Here is a 22,325-nt window from a genome sequence, read left to right on the forward strand (position 1 = left end):
CCATCCAGTCCGACCCGGTTTGATAAATAATGTTGTAACATGAAGACTTCACAGCCTCTCTTCACACTAAAGAGACAAACTGACAGGATAAAGTCTCTAACCTGCCCGTCAGCTCGCTCTGGGCCGCTACACTTACCGTAAAGGCTGGAATACGTGCGCACTCCAAATGTAGCTTCATCTCCTCACAGACGAGTGACAGAAACACTCAGAGTGGTTCTTTTCTAAGAAGTCAGTCACAGATGGAGACAGTTCAGCAGAACAGCAGAGAAATTCATTTCGGAGGCCGAACGTACGGTGCATCCCGACCATTAAGTATTAGCCACTGTGTGTGTGTGTGTGTGTGTGTGTGTGTGTGTGTGTGTGTGTGTGTGTGTGTGCGCGTGCGTGCGTTACCCACACTGCACCACCAGCTGGATCAGCGCCTCCCTGGGTTTCACGTTGAAGCCGTTGTATTGGCTCGTCTGGCAGCGGTACGTCCCGCTCATCTCTCTCGTCACGTTGCTGATCCTCAGGACGCCGTCGTAGCTCTCCGTCTCAGCCGAGCCGTCCGGCATCAGAGCCGCCGCCGCCACCGCCGCCGCCCCCCCGCTCTCCTCCACCCGGGACCACAGGATGATGGGTTTGGGTTTCCCTGAGACCAGACACTGCAGGTCCACAGTGTCGCCCTCCTGAGCGATGAGGTGAGAGCGCCCCCTGGGGACGGTGAGCTCCGGAGGAACTGCAGGGAGAGAGACAGGTTTATTTATTCCAGCTTTCACTTGTTGCATCTTCCTCTGAGAAGTTCTTCCCTTTAATGACGCCTTCATTTAGATTTCAAAAGTCTGACTTTGCTTTGAACAAAAGGAAAATGATGAAAGGGTGAGAGGTCGCTGCAGGGAGGATGACGTGACGCTGCGGAGAGAAATAAAGCAGAAGCAGGAAACCTTCCACGTTTGATGTGGAGTTTGTCCTTCATTTAAAGACAGAGAGAGAGCGAGCTGGCAGAGAGGCAGAGAGAGGCTGCTGGACTGTTTTAGCATTTATTTTCCTTATGGGAATGCAGCAGCGACCCGAGCGTGACCTTCTGCTTTAACACGAAACATCCGTCAGCGGGCGTTCAGACTGCGACTGCAGCGACGCTTCGATTTAAAACCTCCCTGCCTCCCTCCTCCTCTCAGGCTCTCTGAATGTTTCCTCCCGTCTGCCAAGGTCACAAACAAACAGGAAGTCCACCGCCGGCAGCAGACGCTCATCGACATGACGTCCGTCTGAAGGAGAAGTTCTGCTTCTTTTCTCTCGGCAGAGTTTTGAGAGAGTTCAGGCGCTGCTGCAGTACCAGAGGAAGGAAGGAGGCGTCCGCATCACAGAGGAAAGTTTTTTGATGCCCGGAGGAAACTCTGAGAATCAGATATCCAGCGGTTTTTACTAAAGTGTCAGTTCTTCCTGTTGCTGAATGAGTCTCCCCGAGCTGCAAACAGACGCCTCAGATCTTACGGGCGTTTGGACTGTGCTCAGGTACAAATTCGAGGTACTTTGCTATATTTCCTTTTTGTGATACTTCTACACCACTACGTTGTCGTGGAAATTACATTCCTGGTGAGGCGCTGAGCAAATAATTGAGTTCAACGAACCGTTGTCTTTGAAGAATTTGTTTAACAAAAGAGAATAAACAGAGAAGAACTACAACAGAATGAGCTGGACCAGAGGTTCTGTCTCCTAAGACGGTCACTAACGTCTGGCCCCGAGCAAACGGCTGCATCATCATTCACACGGTGTGAACATCTCTGATTTGGGGAACAGAGATCCTCTCTGAGCCTTGAATGAACATTCCAGGGGAGGAACGGCCTAAACCCCAGTAAACAGACTAACATAACAAGAGAGCAAAGGTTAAGGATAAAAACACAATATATAATAATAATAACAGTAAAAGATTGAATGTAAGAGGACACAATTTTCTGCCATAACACACATTTCAAAGGAAAATATTGTACTTTTTACTTCGACACATTAATGCATCAATAATCATAATCCAAAATATAACATATCGTTCTGCATATTTTTATACTTTCAATACTTTAATTATATATAATAATTATTTGACGCTACTACTTCTTTTTTTTTTTTTACTTTTAATATTGTGAATGCAGGACTTTAACTTGTAACAGAGTACTTTTACACTGCAGTAGTTTTAAGGCCAATTTATAAGTAGACTACGGAGTTTTTATGGCGGTATTCAGAACCGCCTACTAAATACTACAGACAACCACAGTGTGCAGTATGTTCTGTATACTTCACACTGTATGCAGTATGAAACTGTTTAATTGATTTATTTTGCCCTGTGCTAGTTCAGCTTCTGGTTTTCAAAATTGAAACAATATTTTTAATTATATAATAATAATAAAGTTAAATATATATAATATATATATAAAGTACCACTTTCTTTTTTTAATCTTATCTAAGGAGAACGAGGCTGCAGCCGATCTGTAGCAGATGTTTGCTTCGGTATATTGGTGCATAAATACAAATTATATAAAATAAAAGTACTGTAACCAAAACTGTGAATGTCTAAATAACAAAGCAACAAGAGTTCCTTTCTAAAGTGTTAGTGATGAAACAGCGTTTGAAAATTGTAAAACTACTTCTGTTGTTGTCCTCTACACAACAGACCGGTTGTTGTTATAGTTCTAGCGCTTTGCATTATGGGAAACAGTACGCCGTACTACTAGCACAGTAGGCGGCTCATGTTCCACTGTGTGGAGTTTCTTCTTCGTTGGTGTGGGCTGCTAAAAACGATGGCGACTGAAAGCGACCATGTTGGAGTTGGAGCTGATCGATGTTGAACAGCAGAAACAAGAGAAGGCGTCGGAGGAGGTGCGACCCTTCAACTGGTCGAGGCTGAAGGAGGAGGACGAGCCAGAAAAGTGACACCACCAAGCCGACCAATCACAGGTCTTCTTGTGTCCATCGCAGCGATGTGTAGTTGGAGAGGTGCGCGTCAGGATAAGATGTCCCCGCGGCGTAGACTCAGTCGGCCTGTACTCAAGTAAAATATCTCAGCAGCTTAATAAACGCCCAGGTCTGTCTTCTTCAGGCGAGGTGTGTTTAAGCCCCGCCCCCAGCCGGACTCACCTGTGGTGGATGAGATGTTGACGTCGATGCTGATCTCGGGGGTCCCTCCGTTCCTCAGCGACGCCACGCAGGTGTAAGTGCCGAAGTCGGTGAACTTGAGGTCGATGATGTCGAGGTTGGTGGTTCCCGGCGAGACGTCGGCGTCGGTGTGGGTGATCACCATCCGCTCCGAGCTCCTCAGCGGCCGGCCGTTCTTCAGCCAGCTGAACTGCAGCTCCTCGGGCGGCGTGGCCTCCACCTGGCAGCTGATCTTCACCTCCCGGCCGATCTGGATGTTGTCGTCGTTGTGGTACGGGTCAGGCGTGATCCAGAACCGACCTTTACGAAGGCCTGAAAAATCAAAGAGGAGAACGAAAGATCAGGAAAGGCGAAGAAAACATCCCAACATACGGTTAAATCAAAAGAGCAAGAATCCGGAGATGGCATCTGATGAGTCGGGATGTCACGAGAACAAATACTTCAGTACCCGAATTTTTAAAACAGGAGTGTAGGGTAACACGGGGAAAGACGCCGCCCCCACGGTAACTAACGGAAAACACAAAATGTCACAATGTGTTTTTTTTGTTTTTAAATTATTTGATCAAAGCCATTCTTCAAAGTTTTTTAAAATAAGGTATCATTTTTTTATAGTCCGTCCATCGTCACCCGCTTATCCTGCGTACAGGGTCGCGTTTTTATTGTGTTCAATGTAAATATATGTTTACTTAAGATAAGTTTGTTTAGAGAGAAAGATTTTTATAGTGTTTGGTTAAAGTAGTAAAATGCTAGATTAGTATGTTTGGGGTAAGACGCCCCCCCCCTTTATTTTATCTGTAATTTGCACATATTAAAGTGATTTCACACCATGGGGGGGGGCATGTGGAAAAGGACTGAGCATGGCCTACTTAAAGATACAAAAAACCCTATAAATTATAATTTCATGAGTCAGCCAATAGACAGCTGTATTTTCTACGGTAATGCTGCACATTTGTCGGTTCTCGCGGCCGCTACCTTGAACAGCTCCGTGTCGAAGCCTCAATTTCTCCCAGTTTTGGGATATTTCGGGGATTTAATTCAGGCAGACATTTCACTGTACGGATCAACTCAAATCACCAAAGATGACGTTGCAGTTTGCAGCACAGAGAACTGAATGTTTGTCCGACTCGCCCGTTACTGTAGGAGGAGTCAGGGGCCGTCTTTAAAGTGCAAACCCTGCCGGCGTAGACGGAGACCAGCTGTGAGTTTGTAAGAAAATGGATTAGTTATTAATTAATTATGCAAAGGTTGTAATTTCGGACATCCTTTCACAGCTGTTAGCTGTTCTGTGTAATGTTCTTACCCATTAGGCAGACACTGGGGGGCAGAGGTGTTCTCGAAGCTAGAGGCTGCGTTCGTTGGAGGAGCGCAATGACCAAAAGGAACGCAAGCTTGTATTTTGGAGTTTGGGTAGATGGTGCAGACCATAGGGGTCATTTACACTGGGGACACTTGGGACACTGGGGACACTGGGGACACTGGGGACACTGGGGACACTGGGACACTGGGGACACTGGGGACACTGGGACACTGGGGACATGTCCCCACCGCTTTTTGAAAGCATTTGTTAAAAGGGTTCTGATAAATTGCTTGCAACACGATATGTTAAATGAGAAAGGTTTATTTGCACAATAAGAAACATGCAATGCAATTTAAATATCTAAGATACGAATGTGCAGGAAAGTAACTGATTACTACATTATATTACTTTATATTTTGTTTGGTCAACTTACACCTGAATTTTGTGTTTCTCTTTAGATATATATATAAAAGATAATTCAACCATAGATTGGTCTGGAAAATGTCTCCAGAATGCAGGAAATGTTTCAGGCTCTCCTGGGGGAGGAGCACCAGACCGCCAAATCATAGATCACAGTAGGGAACCCAGGAGTCACTCTGTGTGCAGCATTAGTGCCACGGGGAGCCGGTGGAGGTCGCTTAGTGACGGAGGGACTTGAGTCCTTTTGGGCGGATCAGAAACCAGACGGCGCTGCTGCGTTCTGAACCATTTGTAGGGGTTTCACCGCACATGCTGGAAGGAGGGCGTTGCGATGGTGAAGGCGAGAGGTGACCATGGCCTGGACCAGGAGCTGAGTGAGGTAGGGCCCGACTCAGAAAGGGGCGCGGCCGGGAGACGGCAGCAACACGGTCTGAAAAGGACAGCTGGTCATCAATCATGACACCAGAGTCAGAGCATCATGTTTTCTATAGAGTCCAGAATCGTAGAATTTTACTGGTTTTGGAGATCAAGTGAGTTTTAATTTGACCACAGTGTTTTTATGACTGCGGTGTTTGTGGTGATGGCGGCAGCGTGACCGGCTGGTCGCTTTGGGGTTCCAGAGTGCTTCCTAGGTCGGTCGCAGGTGGTAACTTCATAGTGCCCAGTTGACGTGAAGTGGGCCAGTGTGGGGTAAATACTGAACTACATTTCTAATGAACGTGTGACATTTCTGACTAATTATCACTTTTATTTACATGAAGCTTTTAACTCGACGAGCTCACGATGAGGAAGTGCAGCAAATGTTAATCAGTCGGGAACACGTTACTGAACGGCAGCTCAGCGGAGAACAATCTGCTTTAAACAAGTCTGACATTTAGCAGAAACAAGTGCGGATTCAGACGGAGCTCAGTGCACGGGACCAATCAGGAATGACCTCACTACACTGGTGGCATAAAATAATAAAATAATCATAAATATATTAAATAATGGCACTTTAAAGTTTTCAAATCATTCTTATTTTCATTGTATGTTATTTTAGTAATTTAGTTTTTTTAAATTTCACATTTGATACTGATGTTTTAGTTTTTTTAAATAATTTTTCTTCTATTAATATACACACACACACACTTACTGTTTGATTTATTTATTTTTACTTTATTTTTATATTTTGTCTTATGTTATTATTAGTATTTTATTAATTCTTAACACTTTTCCTGTTTTATTTACTTTATCTAATGAAATGTATGAAATTAATTGTGCGTTAATTTAAGTAATTTGTGTAATTTAGTTTTAGTTTTGGCAATATTGTTGTTTTACATTCACGCCAATAAAGCTGAACTGAATTGAAATAAAAAATGCAAAAGGTTGAAAGTTATATTTGATAAAGGATAAACTGCTCCAGGGTCAGAGGTCAGGTCGACTTGCTGGTTTGAATCCTGCAGCAGAACGTGGCTGGTTTCTGACTGACAGCTGAGTTTGGACTCTCCTCATATTTTAAATTATTACAATTACCCTTCCTGCTGTGGAGAAACTAATCCGTCCAAATGGAGCTTAAATATTACTGAAGCCATTTGTTCAGTTTAATCCCGCGACCGTCCTCGGCGACGTGCTGCCGCTGCTTTACTTCCTCCACTTTTCATTTAACGGACTTAACGTCCCAGCTCGGCGGGAGTTCGTCCGGCAGGATTTCTGAGTTCACACCTCTCCTCACTGTCAGTCAGATCGTAGGAACAGCTGACTTTATTATAAAAACCTCCGCTGTGACAGTTTGAACGTTGTTGAACCGGATAATTCAATCATTTGTGTGTCAGTTAATCCATCTGTCTGTCGTCACGTTGGTCCGCAGCTACATTTCTTAACATAGATATAATGAACATCTCCTGTAGCTCCACCAGCAGAAAACAGAAACAGGACAGTTTGAGCTCCAGGGACCCAGGGGCCCAGGGGCAGAGGGACCCAGGGGCCCAGGGGCAGAGGGGCCCAGGGGCCCAGGGGCAGAGGGGCCCAGGGGCCCAGGGGCAGAGGGGCCCAGGGACCCAGGGGCCCAGGGGCAGAGGGGCCCAGGGGCCCAGGGGCAGAGGGACCCAGGGGCCCAGGGGCAGAGGGACCCAGGGGCCCAGGGGCAGAGGGACCCAGGGGCCCAGGGGCCCAGGGGCAGAGGGGCCCAGGGGCCGTATTACAGAAAGTTCTTATCTTAAGCCTTAAGTCAAGATAGGAAGAGTCTAAAATAGGATTATTCCCAATTTGGGATTAGGAAATATATTGGGAAAAATCTCTTCCTTTCCAAACTGAAGACCTTTTTTCTAAATCAGGTCCTGACCTTTGTTACCAAGGTTACCAAACAGTTAAGATTTAGGCCAGGAAGTCTCTGTAATATGGCCGTGTGTTCAGTCGTCTCAGCTCAACTCTTTTGGTTTTCCACCTGTTTTTTTTTGTTTCACCTCGGAGCCAAACGGTGACGTGAAAACGACTGGTCAGAGAGAAGGTCACTGTTCGCTGCGCGCGCCAGACGAATCCGACATTTTTTAAAATGCTCTATCCAGAGATTGCAAGATAGTAACTGTAACGACGCTCTGACCACGCCACGATCAAATGTGGGGGTCCACACGTTCCCGTTCGTGGTGTATGGGTCGAGCTGGTACCAGCAATGGTTAAGCGGCAAGAGTCTCCAGCCATGCTAGGAGCTCTGAGCATGTTAGCATGCTAACGTTAAAGAACTCATTTCTTTGGGGAAACCATTAAGATTCTTATGGATCGTATCAGCTCAAATAAAGCAGATCCAAGTCATTGAACTCTGGCGCTGGGGTGATTTGCATCGCTTTGTATAACTCACTTGAAACAAAATCATCCCGCAGTTCTTGTCAAGATGGCAACGCACATCCCGTTTCCTTTTAGCCTCCACATCAGGATTGCCAACACGAGCGGCGAAATCCTGGAGTGTTTGAATATTCCATCGCTGTTCTTCCCAAACACAGGAAAGGACCAGAGGCTCCCTGGTTTTAGGGCTGGGGGCGATTAGTCGGCGTGATCGATTACGTAAATACGTCGACTCGCATTTCGTGCGTCGAAGCGTCGCTGCATCCGGTGTGAGCAGCTACCAGAGCGTCTGGGAGTATTTTAGACAGACACTGTAAAATGTATTTTCTAAGTACTTCTTCATGGTAAAAGTAATTTCTGCCCCCGCTGCCGTCATGGTAACGTAACGTTACACCGTGTCATCTAACGTTTGTCTGTTTTACGTTTTCTGTTTATTTAACGGCCACGTCTGAGCGAGAAAACAGCTGGAACTGCCATTACAGACAACAACAACAACAACAACAACAACAACAGTGCAGTCTGTGAATCCTTTCAGGTCTGATAATCTTACTGCATCACTAAACACTGAAATCAATCCAGGTCAGAAACATCTGAAGTTTGAAGTAAAGTAGCCTGATTAATGTCGTTACTGTTTTCATCACAAACTGGATTCATTTTAAGATCTGCTGCTACTTTCATTCTTCTAATGTGCTTCATCAGGACGACTGAATAAAATATTGATTTAATGATTAGACATGTTTTTGATGTATATTTTGGATAAACTGGTTTGTTAATCAAGTTTTAGGCAACATTTCTTTTCTTTAGATACATAAAATTAGTCGTTAGATTAATCATTGTTACGCACAGCTCTACCTGGTTTGGAATGGTTATTATCAAACATGGTTGATACAGATTCTGTCTGTACCCCTCACGCTACAGGGGTATCTGTCAATCGGACCCAAAACCGGCCCAGTTAGCCTCCAGGTGTGCGGCCGACGTTAGCTCAATGATGGCAAACACAAGAGAGAAATCAGAAGCAGAAGAGCTTCGATGTCGATCTTTCTCAGTAAGTTACAGCAGGAGGGGTCGACTCTGTTCGGCTGTGGACGTGACGGCATCGCCCACGTGTGCCAGAAACAAGTCCTGAACAGACTGCGGTAAATCGACTGCAAACACACCAGAAGGTCGTAGTTCAAATCCCAGGGCTGAGTGTTATAAATAGCTTCGGTGCACGAGGCGAGCAGCTGATTGTCCTTGTTCATTAAGATTAAAGCAAGAACGCCTCGGAACAAAACCCTGCGTGTGTGTTTTTCACTGCGTCAGTAAAAGGTCTGTTGCATAACTCGAGGTGGATGCAGTCGCTCACACATGAAAGTCACTGCACACACACACACACACACACTGGCATGGCTTCAGTACTGTCAGTACACAGTAGTACTTCAACAAAGAGCTTCATACGTGGCTGAAAGCTCCAGAAAAAGCTCCAGAGGCAGTGACCTCCCACAACACCCTCCTCCTGCGTGAATCAGGCCTTCGCATGTGCATTCAGCAGAGCAGAGCTGCAGTCTCACACGGAGCGGGATGAAAAAGACGAGCGGCCGTCACGCTGATTCACTCGCGTCACGGTCACCTGGAAATTCTGTTCATGTAGGAAACACAACGCCGGCCAGATGAACGAAGCGTATCAGGCGACGAGTTTCCTCTGCAGGAGTTCCGTCAGCTGCTGTTTCCAAAGTTCTACACCGACTGTACAGAGAGGAGTTTCTGACTAGAAGTCACCTGCTGGACACAAACACAGACGCTATTTCGACATTAAAACTTCTTTTGGGAAACCACAGAGATAAGCCGATCCGGGTTTATTCTAATGGGTCGGCTGAAATAAAGCAGATCCAAATCTGATCCTTTCTTCCCTGAACTCTAGAGCTTGGACTCATCGATTATGAAAATACGCTTCGCTACACCGGGTGTAAGAATCCGAATCAGAAGGAGCTTTATTGCCAAGTTTTACACGTAAGAAGAATTAGCTGTGGTGATGAGGTGCTACACGTAGACAAACATAAATAAATGCAGAAACACATAAATATGGAACAAACAGATGCAAGTTATATAACAATAATAAAATAGAGAAAAATAATACAACTACTGCAGAGAAAGAACAACGTGGCAGATATTTAAATGTGCTTTATTGTGTTGTGCAGACGTGTTGCAACGTCAGATATAAACGTCAGTGTCGTAGAAATTAGACTCATTTTAACATTTTAACTGTTTATTATCGTCATTCTAATGAATCTTTTACAGGATGACTGAATAAATTAGGGAGACACCGAACGTTCGATCACCGAAATTAATCGGCCGAAAATACCAAAAAAAAAGAACTTTCTGTGTTTCGGCCTAATGAGTCGAAAGACTGATTACATTTTACCGAACAGTCACGTTGCCATGTCGACAGTGTGGAAGCAGACGCTGTTCTGCTGAACTGTCTCCCCGGACCCCCCCACCATAGTCTCTGCACATCCTGCGGGAAACACTGAGGAAAAAGCTCATTTTGACAAAAAAAAGGAAAAATAAAAGGAACAAATGTGAAAGTACTATTCGGTAAAGTTTTTCATTATATTCAGTTTCTGCCAAGAAGTTTAATTTTGCTGGAATAAAATATTTAATAACGAATGAGAGTTTTTGATATTTTGGATAAATGATTTGTTATTTTAATGGAGTAACGAAGAATAAGCATAAATAAATCAGCAGTTAGATTAATCGATAGGAGCAGCCCTGCTGTCGCCTCGGCCTGCAGGTGTCGCAGTGTTTCCTGCGACGGTGAAATCTGACACATTATCTGGATCAAAGCTGAGAGTAGAAAACGCTCAGGCTCCCGTCAGCCGTCACTAATCACTGCTAACGACAGACAAACACATTTAGAGAGCGGGGGAACATCCATCCTCCTCGCTCTCCGTCGCCTCCTCCACATCCTCCCTTTCTTTTCATCACCTCCTCATCCTCGTCTGTCTTCACCTCCTATTCTTCTGTTTCTCACCTCCTCCTCCTTTATTCCTGCTTCCCTCCTCCCCCTCTCTCCAGCATCACCCCCCCCCCCCCCCCCCTGTCCATTACAATAACATGCATCCTCTCCATATAACACACACACACACGCATGCACACGCACACACCGGGTCCATTAGCAGCAGTGTGTGTCAGACTGGGAGGACTGGCTGCCTGGTGGAGAGACTACTGGCTAACATGAGAGAGAGAGAGAGAGAGACAGGTGCATGATGGGAGTTAAATAAGTAAGGAGGGAGTCGAGCTGACAAGCTGCAGGGTCAGCAGCTAACACACACACACACACACACACACAGGTGAGTCATGCTGAGGTCATGACATCCTGTTCTTAAAGGGGCAGTTCAACATTTAGAGAAAGCTTTTCATCCTCACTCGTTCAGGGAGTCAGGAGTTCAGACGAATGTCTCAGTCGGGACGCGGTTAGCCTAGCTTAGCATAAAGACTGGGAGCCGGGGGAAACGGCTAGCCTGGCACACCCACACACCGGTATTAACACAAACAGAAATGTACAAAACACAGCGTGTGGTTTGGCCTGCTGGAATCGGGGCGTGCGAGACGCGTCGTCCATGATAATATCTTAATTGAGCTCAAAAAAGTCTAAAAATCAGCAGATTTGTTGCTCCGAGTGTCGGCGCGCGCCATCTTGATTATTGCGCAATACCTGTGCGCTGTGCCTGCCTTCTCTCGCCGTTTTCTGCAGAGAGGAAACGTGCCGCTTTGGAACACACCGTTGTTGGGGGGGGGGTGCTTTTGGAGACAGGAATGTTGATTCACTGTTTTTATCAATACTTCAATGCTGTGTTATTTGAAACGTGGTTATATGGACAGAAATAGTGTTTTAAAGTGAACTCCCAATAAAACATTCGCCTGGTATACTTTGAAAATGTTCTTTTCATCAGATTTCCAGTTACAGTAGTATTTCAGGTGGATTAGAAGATGTTCAGGTGCTTTATAATCTTCCTTATGATGGTTTTGATGGTTTATTGCATTAAAATAGAGCTTTTTTTACCAGGCGAGGATTTTTTATTTATTGCATCTCCATGTAATGGTAAAATAAATATGTTAATGTACAATGGATTTATATTCCTTAGCTTCTGACCTTTCAAAGGAACCAGAATTACGCATCTAGGCCTGATGGTTCAGAAGATATTCCTGATTTATTTTGGGCGTTTTTCCTGGAAAAGGGCGGCTGTCCCCAACAGGTTAATTGTCGTTTTAACGATGTGAGAGCAGACTATCAAAAAAACGCCTCTGCGTCATGCACACACTGCAATTAATATTGATTTTTAATTAAAAACATTCACAGTAATCCGCCTGCTTTTTACCTTAAAAATGGTGACATATAAACATGGCGACGCCAACAGGGTGTAATAGTGTAGCTCGTGTACAGTCGGCAACAGGAAACTATGAGGAGCCGCAATCCTGTAGTGTGAAGGGTTTACAGACATGATCTTAAAAGTAAGAAACCTGCAGCAGCCAATGAGAGCGAGCTGAGCAGGAGGCGTCCCCGGCGTGTTGGGTATTTATAAAAACGTAGAAACCTGCCGATTCCCTCGTCTCGGCCTCGACTTCATCCACAGTTGGATTCACACACACAAGGTCGACCAGCTGACGACGGCAGTCCGCCTCCACGTTGGTTTCTGTCTGAAGTCACGTTTGATCACACGAGATTCTGTGAGATCCCAAGCCCGCCGCTCTGAAAGCGTTTGGTGTAAACGCAGAGTGAGTGTTCTGAGACTGGACCGAGTGCGTTCTTAAGATTAAAATATTAAGGATTGGTTCATCTGTGGGATCCCGCGTTTTTAACATCGGTTAAGATCTGAAAATCCTCTTCTGATCAATGGTCTAATCACAAATAAAGGAGTTTAGATAGCTCCCTTCAGCAGGATCACACCTTTATAAGTTTGGCTGCTCCACTTCTTGAGGAAATAAATACAGTTTTAAAGTTAATTAAAGCGTGTTTTACTACTTTCTGTGGTAACGAATATCTCTAGTGTTTATAAACCCTGCTGTTTAAATGAAGTGCTGAGGATGTTCAGGACGCTTCATCGTGACGCTGCAGGAAAACGCCGACCCGCAGCAGAGGAGGAGGAGGAGGATTTATAAAGACTGAAATAATCTGAGAGCTTAACGTCTCTGCAGCGCCGCAGATAAACGCTCCGTTTGTTGCGGGTGAGTCGGATCTATTCTGGTCTGTTCTGCAGCAGCTTGTTCGTTCACAACAACAATAAAAAGACACGAATGTGCCTTTGTGACTGCAGAGAGCAAAGCTGAGGACTCACTTGTTAGAACTCCACAGGCAGAAACACAAAGCAGAGGAAGCACCTTTCAACAGGTAGACGGCCGTCTGAGCTGCAGCTAAGTCCCAGAGGAACAACATGAATCTGTTTCACTTCGTTTGAGCATCATGCAGATGAAGAAGCAGAGAGGAAGAGCAGCCTAGATGAGCAGGACCAGAGTGACAACGTGGTGAGAGGTGTATCGTAACGAGGGCTGCCGGGTAGAGGGTCATTCCTGTGATGCAGAAAACTCGGACAGAATTGCAGGATTTGACAGTAAAATGGAAATAACTGTAAATATCCGGGTTTTTAACAGCCACTGATTCTCTCCTCCGCTCTTTGCTACCGGCAGAGACTCGAGTTAGAGACTCGGACTTGAGTCCGACTTCAATGTAAATGCTCCGTATTTGTATAGCGCCTTTCTACTCTTTGCAACCACTCAGAGCGCTTTTACACTACATCTCATTCACCATTCACTCACATTCATACACCAGAGGCAATTTGGAGTTCAGTATCTCGACATGCAGCCTGGAGGAGCCGGGGATTGAACCGCCGATCTTTCCATTAACTTCAGACTCGTTTTTAGGAAACGTTTGATGAGCGTGCGGTTATCCCCCCCCTCGCGTTACCTATAACCTGTCTACGTAACACGTAGCATCTGCTGCGCGCGGCCGCACGTGTGAGAGGACAACAAACAGCGGCAGCTGCTGAGCCGTTCATCATAAACTTTGGCTTTAAAACTTCATACAACAAGACCCAAACAAAGAAGCGCTGAACGCTAAATAGGTCAGTAACCTGAGGTCAGTGAACATGTTTAGCTCAGCATCGGCCATCTAACTGTCAAACTTGTGGTGGACGATTAACGTAATCATTTACGTCCCGCTGGCTGCCGTCACGTTAATTATTAACGTCGGCCTCAAACAGGTCACAGGTTTATTGTTGATCATGTAACGTTACAATTTTATTGTTATAATGTTACCCTGGTTTGAGAGTCTTGAGAGACTTGTGACTTGACTTGGACTCTAGCTCAGTGACTTGAGACTTGAGACTTGGACTCTAGCTCAGTGACTTGAAACTTGACTTGGACTCTAGCTCAGTGACTTGAAACTTGACTTGGACTCTAGCTCAGTGACTTGAGACTTGGACTCTAGCTCAGTGACTTGAGACTTGAGACTTGGACTCTAGCTCAGTGACTTGAGACTTGAGACTTGGACTCTAGCTCAGAGACTTGAGACTTGACTTGGACTCTAGCTCAGTGACTTGAGACTTGAGACTTGGACTCTAGCTCAGTGACTTGAGACTTGACTTGGACTCTAGCTCAGTGACTTGAGACTTGGATTCTAGCGCAGTGACTTGTGACTTGACTTGGACTCTAGCTCAGAGACTTGAGACTTGACTTGGACTCTAGCTCAGTGACTTGAGACTTGACTTGGACTCTAGCTCAGTGACTTGAGACTTGGATTCTAGCGCAGTGACTTGTGACTTGACTTGGACTCTAGCTCAGAGACTTGTGACTTGACTTGGACTCTAGCTCAGTGACTTGAGACTTGACTTGGACTCTAGTTCAGTGACTTGAGACTTGACTTGGACTCTAGCTCAGTGACTTGAGACTTGACTTGGACTCTAGCTCAGAGACTCGAGACTTGACTTGGACTCTAGCTCAGAGACTCGAGACTTGACTTGGACTCTAGCTCAGAGACTTGTGAGCATCTCTGACTTGAACGAAGTCTCAGAAGTGCAGAAGCAAGACACGAGTTCATGACAGTACAGGCAGAGTCAGATATTACTTCTCATATAAAATGAAGCTCCGTCTGGTCCAGCTTTAGCACTTTGAGATTTCCCTGAAATGTAAAGTGCATTATAAATAAAATTTATTATTATTATTATTATTATTATTATTAGCTTTGTAAACAAGGAGACCACGTGAGACAAGCCTCCGTCAGATCCTCTTTTACTGTGTGTTCAGCTTCTGTCAATCAAGAACCGTTTGACAGGGCACAACTCACAGTACTGCAGCAGTGCATTCATCGTGATCTGCCCCCTGTATTTTAATATCCTGCTGTTTCAGTACATTGTGAATTATCTCCACTTATAATTGCACATATTTCTATATGCTTATTTGCATGATAGATCAAATTCATGTTTTAATTTGAAGGACTCTCTCTTCAGGCTTTGCTGACGTAACACATGAGGTGATGTCAGGTCGGCGTAGCAGCTCCTGGCAGATTGGAAAATTCTCACTGCAGTTCAGTCAGGAGCTGAGATATGCAGGAAGTTAGGAACCGAGGAGCAGAATCCAAACGGTCGTATTCTTTGATATTTGGTACCGGTTCCAACTTGGATCAGGTTCTAAAAGCCCTAAAAGCCGATCCCCACATGGTAAACCTTTAAAATGTAGGTTTAGGATTAATCATGAGTGTCGCACCTCTGACAAGTATGGTGGTGGATTTCTTGGCAGGGTTGCCCACGCTGTTGGACGCCACGCAGCTGTAGGCGCCACCGTCGTCCACGGTGACGACGGGGATGGTCAGCGTGCCCCTGCTGACAACGCTCCTCTTCGGTAGCTCCTCCCCTCCCGGTCTCACCCAGCTCAGGGTGGGCTGAGGGTCTCCGCCCGACGCCACGCACACCAGAGTGATCGTCTCCCCCGGGTTCACCACGAGGGGGTCGTCCAGGAGGAGCTTAATGGAGGGAGGAGCTGGAGGGGGAGGAGGAGGAGGAGAAAATGTCAATTTCTTCATTTCACTGTTAACGTTCATCATTTTTTCATTCATGATTTTGATTAAATTTTTTTCAATACAAAACCATAAAGATTAAAAACAACAAATACGTAAAACAAAAAAGAAAATGAAACAACAAACTGAATGAAATGAGCAACTTTCTGCAGATGCTCTGCGTCTCCGGTCTACGAACGAGTCCCAGACTCTCTCTTTTATTGCAAATATTAATTTTTGAGCTAAATAATAATCCAGACTGTCGGCTGAGAGCTGAGGCTTCCTCTAAACGGAGCAACTCATGTGAATAAAACTTTATTTGTCCCTCCTCAAGTTACATGAAACTCCCCAAGTCAACAGAACTTCAGCCCCAAAGGAAGCTCATCATCAAAAATACATTTTACAACTTTTTTAAAAGGAGTACGGCCGCAGCTGATTATTAATATGTGGATTCTTTTCTTAAAGCAGTTGGGAATAAAGTCCTTCAGTTTCTCCAACATGACGTCTAAAAGATTAAAAGATGATCAGAATCGTTGCTGATTAACTGATGAATTAATTAACAAACTCTGATTTAATGTCCTCCAGTCCTCTTCACGTTTAATGCTCTGGGATATTTGGATCAAATCATGAACAGGATTCATTATTTTAATCTTGGTACAGTGCTGGATTATTTTTTAACTGAGTTTTCTGTGAAAGAGATTAAAACAGTTTCTGGAAGTTTCTGTTGTTGGTCAGATCTTAAACAGGCGGATCAGAGGGGTTTTCATAAGACTTAAACGTGTAAATAATCCACGGCGCTCTCCCTCCTGCTGCAGAGAAGAAAAGCTGCCTCGGCCAGCTGCACACGACGAGCTGCAGAGAAGCAGCCAAATGCAGAAATAATAATGAGGCGGATAAAAATAGCAGAGTCGACCTCTGTTAAGCTGACATCATGTAAATCCCATCAGCCCCTGGGGCGGGGAGGCAGGATCTACTGTACAGGTCACAGAGCGCCGCAGCCCGAGCTCAGAGAGGGAAATTATTTATTTATGATTCACGTTCATCCAACCGAACACGCGCAGGTACAGAATCAGAGAGTACTGTAAGATCCACGCAGATCTTCAGAATCTGAGTAGGATTCAAGGTCAAAGTTTGAACTCTGCCTCTTATTGGTTGGTACTCGTTGCCTCTCTTGGTTCAGGGTAGGGTTAGGATTAGCCAATCAGAGAGAGGGCAAGGACTCGACGCAAAGCTGGTTTCTGTCAGATGAGAGTTTGACTGGCAGGGAAGAAGATAAAGCGCCGGGCATTTTTTTTATCTTTAACAGACTTTAAAGAAGCTGGTAGAAGGTAAAGAAACTAAACTGAACTATCTCCAGCAGATACGTCACCCCCGTGGGTTCTGCATGCTGAGCAGATCCTGGATCAGTTTTAACCCAGCAGCCAGCATCATTCATGGAGTTGTTGAAAAGACGTAGAAGTACTTAGGAACACTGTTTGACTGCAACCTAAACTAGCGCTGGGTATCGAGTTCACGTTCTTGTTAACGTCAATGAGCCAATAAGCATGCAGCGTGCTTGATGTGCCCAAATCTAAAAGTGATTGCAATTGGCTGTGGTGATGTAAACGCTAGTTCACGCCGGTTCCGCACAGAGACGGGGCTTGATGCAACAATATTTGCAACGTAAGAGAAAAGACCGGCGACACGACAAACCCGGTGAAGCCGTTGACTGTGCATGGAATAAACTTAAGAGCAGAAAGTTGCTCCGTCTTTGACTGCAAGAAGACAGAGCCGGTCATCGTCTCAGCGCCCTCCTGCCGCCGAGCCTGCTTCAACACAACGAGCTGTGTTGGCAGTGGCGTCGCTGTTTTCTGAATCAAATCAAAGCTCTTTTATTGACCGAGTAGCGTCCGCACACGCTACGTTTCCCCAAGCATTTCTGAAGGATCAGTAAGTGACGACCTGTGTGAGCCGGTAGAAGCGCTTCCTGTGACGGTGACATCACGTACCGATCCTTGGGCTGATGCCTGCGACTTTGCTGCAGGAGAATAAAGACACGCGCGACAGAGTTCACTTTCTATTGTGATAGTTGCTGCCTGGACAGCTCGTCCTCTAGCGGGGAGGAAACTTTGATATGTAGTGGCAGAAACTTGATTCCATGAGATGAGATGAGATCTCTCTCTCTTGCCAGAGCACAAGTTCACATATAAACAATAAAATATATCTAATTAATAATGAATGACATTATAAAAACTAAAGACAGAGGAATAAAAACAACAACTTCGAAGTCTCAAAGTCGAGGTCTCAAAGTATCGAAGTATCGAGGTCTCAAAGTATTGAGGTCTCAAAGTATTGAGGTCTCGAAGTATCGAGGTCTCGAAGTATCGAAGTATCGAGGTCTCAAAGTATCGAGGTCTCAAAGTCTCGAAGTATCGAAGTCTCAAAGTATCGAGGTCTCAAAGTCTCGAAGTATCGAGGTCTCAAAGTATCGAGTCTCAAAGTCTCGAAGTATCGAGGTCTCAAAGTATTGAGGTCTCAAAGTATCGAGGTCTCAAAGTATCGAGGTCTCGAAGTATCGAAGTATCGAGGTCTCAAAGTATCGAGTCTCAAAGTCAAAGCCAGAGCAAAACAGTAAATCCATCCGTGAAACAGAAGCCGTGATTCCATCAACGTTTTTTAATGCGCATTTTGAAGCGTCGCGTCAGAAAAGGTCGATGAAAACGGCAAAATTCAAAAAACAAATCATTAATTTCACAAAACAGTTTTTTCGCTCGCTTGAGGTGTTTTTTGTGGAAAAAGCTCACGCTAAACGGGAGCTGGAAACACTTTTTCCGCGTAGGTTCTGACGTAGCGAACTTGTAACTTACGTCTGATCAGCTGTTTCTGCTGTCGGCGTCTCACCCGGTTGTGCGGAGTTCTGCACGCCCGCCGAGAATTTACTGCAGCTCTCTGGACCTCTCTCCATTTTTGTAAGATCAGTGGCCCTCAGGTTCATGCGACTGGTTTTGTTTCTTGTTTGGAACCCAGACGTAACGTAAACTACTGACGTAACGACGCTCGCCGTAGCCTGGTTTATTCACTCCAAACCAGCTGATGGAAACGCGCAGATTTCACAGTTTCTATATTTTCTCTTTTTTGTGACATTTCAAAAGTACGCTTAAAATTTGCATGACAATTGGATGGAAACACGACTGGTAAGAAGTACTGAGTACGTGCAAAAGTCCAAGCACACATTGGAGAATAACGGGATATCGTCCCGATAAACATAAGACAAGAAACAAGGGCGATACGAAATCCAGAGTGAAGGAGGACATCACGACCACAGGTGAAAGCAGTCGACCATCAGCGAGGAAACAAACACCGGAAGTAAAACAAGACCAGGACACAACTACAAAGTAAAACAGGGAACAAGAAACACAGAACGACACCAAACCAAGATATTCAGAAATCTTAGCTGGCGACAACTAATCGATTATTAGATTAATAATTGCAGCTCTACTCAGACGCCTGGTTTGGTTTTCATAGAAGTTCTCTGGATGTAGAAAAACTCTGCTTGAGAGAGAGAGTGTGTGTGTGTGTGTGTGTGTGTGTGTGTGTGTGTGTGTGTGTGTGTGTGTGTGTGTGTGTGTGTGTGTGTTACCTGTCCTGTTGTTCAGGCGGAAGTGGGCGGTCTTGTCTCCGATGCCGCAGACGTTCCTTACGGAGGCGATGCAGGTGTAGTCGGCGTAATCCTGAGGACGAAGGTTCTTCAGCTTCAGGATCTTCGTCTCACCCTGCAGCAAACACACACACCAGTTTTATAACCCGTGAGGACCCTCAGCGACGCCCCGACACAGGCCTGTTCACCATTTACTAAATAAAGGAAATTTACAGTGTGTCCGGTAATAAAGGTCCGTCTGCCCCTGGCTAACATCTGCCCTGGCTAACATCTGCCCCTGGCTAACATCTACCCTGGCTAACATCTACCCCTGGCTAACATCTACCCTGGCTAACATCTGCCCCTGGCTAACATCTGCCCCTGGCTAACATCTACCCTGGCTAACATCTGCCCCTGGCTAACATCTGCCCCTGGCTAACATCTACCCTGGCTAACATCTGCCCCTGGCTAACATCTGCCCCTGGCTAACATCTGCCCCTGGCTAACATCTACCCTGGCTAACATCGGCCCTGGCTAACATCGGCCCTGGCTAACATCGGCCCCTGGCTAACATCGGCCCCTGGCTAACATTGGCCCTGGCTAACATCTGCCCCTGGCTAACATCTGCCCCTGGCTAACATCTACCCTGGCTAACATCTACCCTGGCTAACATCGGCCCCTGGCTAACATCTACCCTGGCTAACATCTGCCCCTGGCTAACATCTGCCCTGGCTAACATCACCCCTGGCTAACATCTGCCCTGGCTAACATCGGCCCTGGCTAACATCTGCCCCTGGCTAACATCTACCCCTGGCTAACATCTACCCTGGCTAACATCTACCCCTGGTTAACATCTACCCCTGGCTAACATCTACCCCTGGCTAACATCTACCCCTGGTTAACATCTACCCTGGCTAACATCGGCCCTGGCTAACATCTGCCCCTGGCTAACATCTACCCCTGGCTAACATCTACCCTGGCTAACATCTACCCCTGGTTAACATCTACCCTGGCTAACATCTACCCCTGGTTAACATCTACCCTGGCTAACATCTGCCCCTGGCTAACATCTACCCCTGGCTAACATCTGCCCCTGGCTAACATCTACCCCTGGCTAACATCTACCCTGGCTAACATCTACCCCTGGCTAACATCTACCCCTGGCTAACATCTGCCCCTGGCTAACATCTACCCCTGGCTAACATCTACCCTGGCTAACATCTACCCCTGGCTAACATCTACCCCTGGCTAACATCGGCCCTGGCTAACATCTACCCTGGGCTTCAGACTCCGGTCCGGATACTTAGCAGGAAAACTAACTTTTTTGGCTGCTTTGTGTCGTTTGTATTGACAGGAAGTTACGTCAGCCGCATGTCATTACTACTAATTCTGTATAGAAGTAAAAGATCCTTTTGTAATCACATCGTAGGCGTCTGAATCCCCGTCCCCTGATGTGTTGCAGAATAGATCTGCTCCAAATATGTCAGATAATCACCGCTTGTGTTATTATAAAATTAAATGAAGCTCACGGCCTAACAGACGGGTTTCTGTGCAAACATCATCACGAGATGCAACCAGGGGCGGAAACGCGCTGTGTCTTCGTGGCGTATCAGTTTATACGGCATATCACGCTGCAGTGTTTTATTTATTTATGCAAATCACTCAGGAATTGTAATGACTAACTTTTTACTTATTACTCATTTTAAAAGTAACAATTGTTGTTGTCAGTTGTTAACGGGAACAACACATTTTAATCAGGGTTATCGGTTGCATTTGAAGCAATAAGTTTTACATCCAATCAAAGTTCGGATGTTAAATAAATCAGACAAAAGCAATTTATTGATGTCCCCAAAGTTCTGGTCTTGAAATAAAATCCCAAGTCCTACAGAGACGGACTCTGTTTATTACTGAGTCGAAAAGAATTTACAAACAATGTAATCTGTAATCTGCGTAGATTCCAGCGGTGGACCACAGTCTTTTGACCGGCTACCGAAGCGCTGTTGTATACTACATAATATGTATATTATATTATTGTTATATATACGTTGTATATATAATATTACAGAAGACCTTTTATTTTCTTTTACAATTACAGCGAAAAGTTTAGAAAATGTCAAATGTTTGCTCATTGTGTCAGGTGTTTTTACTTAATGCTGTTAACAGGCCCTAACTTTCTGAAAACGTGGCCCCCTGAACAGTACAGCCTGAATCTAAAACCTGCCAAAACGTCCTCACAGTGCAGAAACGTCCTCCTACGACGGTTTAACCTGAAAATCTGCATCTTTCACACTGAATCCGTCTCTTACAGCTGGACAAACGTCTGGCCGATTAAAAATAAAAGTGTTGCCTCTGTGTTTAAACTCTTCAGAGAAGTTTCTGAGGAGATTTTTCTGTTTTGCCCCGAGCTCAGATTATCATCGGTCTAACTGGGACACAAACTAGATCCTGCAGTTTTCACTCCTCCTGTTCGCTCTCTGCAAACCAACAACACCAGCATCGTCATCAGCTGAGCTACATCTCATGCACTGTGATCTTTATTCATTATGACTTCATTTTAAGTTTCCTGCTCTCAGTGTATATTTCATTCATTCTCATTTTGTGACTCAGCTGTTATGATTTGCACCTCGGGGCGAACACAATACAAAACCTCACTTAGTTTTTGATGCTTTTAAAACCCAAGATCATCTTCGATATTCAGCAGATTAACAGCTCTGTGGCGGCCTGAGCTCCTCCTCCTCTTCATCTTCACCCCCTTTCCCCCGTCCTCCTCCTCCTCCTCCTCCTCCTCCTCCTCCTCCTCCTCCTCCTCCTGTCTCCACCTCGCTGCCAGATCTCTCTTATCTTCTCTGGCAGCCTCGGCGCTGCCTTCCGCCTCACGGACAGATGAGATGAGATTAGATGACATTTAAATAGGATGTTTGTGCAAAGATGGCGCCCAATTTCTTGGCAGATGAGGAGGAGGAGGAGATAAGTTCCTCATTAGGGCCTACGAGGAGCGAGGGGGGGGGGTTAACAAGTTCAGA

The 22,325-nt window shown here is 45.4% G+C and overlaps 1 protein-coding gene across 1 annotated transcript in view; it reads right to left on the bottom strand.

The window, feature by feature from the left end:
- Positions 1–389: 389 nt before the first annotated feature.
- Positions 390–22,325, bottom strand: part of LOC119910779 (MAM domain-containing glycosylphosphatidylinositol anchor protein 2-like) — a 79,839-nt gene continuing 57,903 nt past the window's right edge. Inside the window, exons 5-8 of the mRNA XM_038729587.1 lie at positions 19,306–19,438; positions 15,398–15,670; positions 3,109–3,438; positions 390–718 (exon numbers count right to left, since the gene is read on the bottom strand). Coding sequence (XP_038585515.1) covers positions 390–718; positions 3,109–3,438; positions 15,398–15,670; positions 19,306–19,438 — 1,065 coding nt within the window. The remainder of the gene's footprint in view (positions 719–3,108; positions 3,439–15,397; positions 15,671–19,305; positions 19,439–22,325) is intronic.

Source organism: Micropterus salmoides, unplaced genomic scaffold (assembly GCF_014851395.1).
Source record: "Micropterus salmoides isolate LMB-PRFRI ecotype aquatic unplaced genomic scaffold, ASM1485139v1 Ms_hic_scaffold_19, whole genome shotgun sequence".
Classification (NCBI taxonomy): domain Eukaryota; kingdom Metazoa; phylum Chordata; class Actinopteri; order Centrarchiformes; family Centrarchidae; genus Micropterus; species Micropterus salmoides.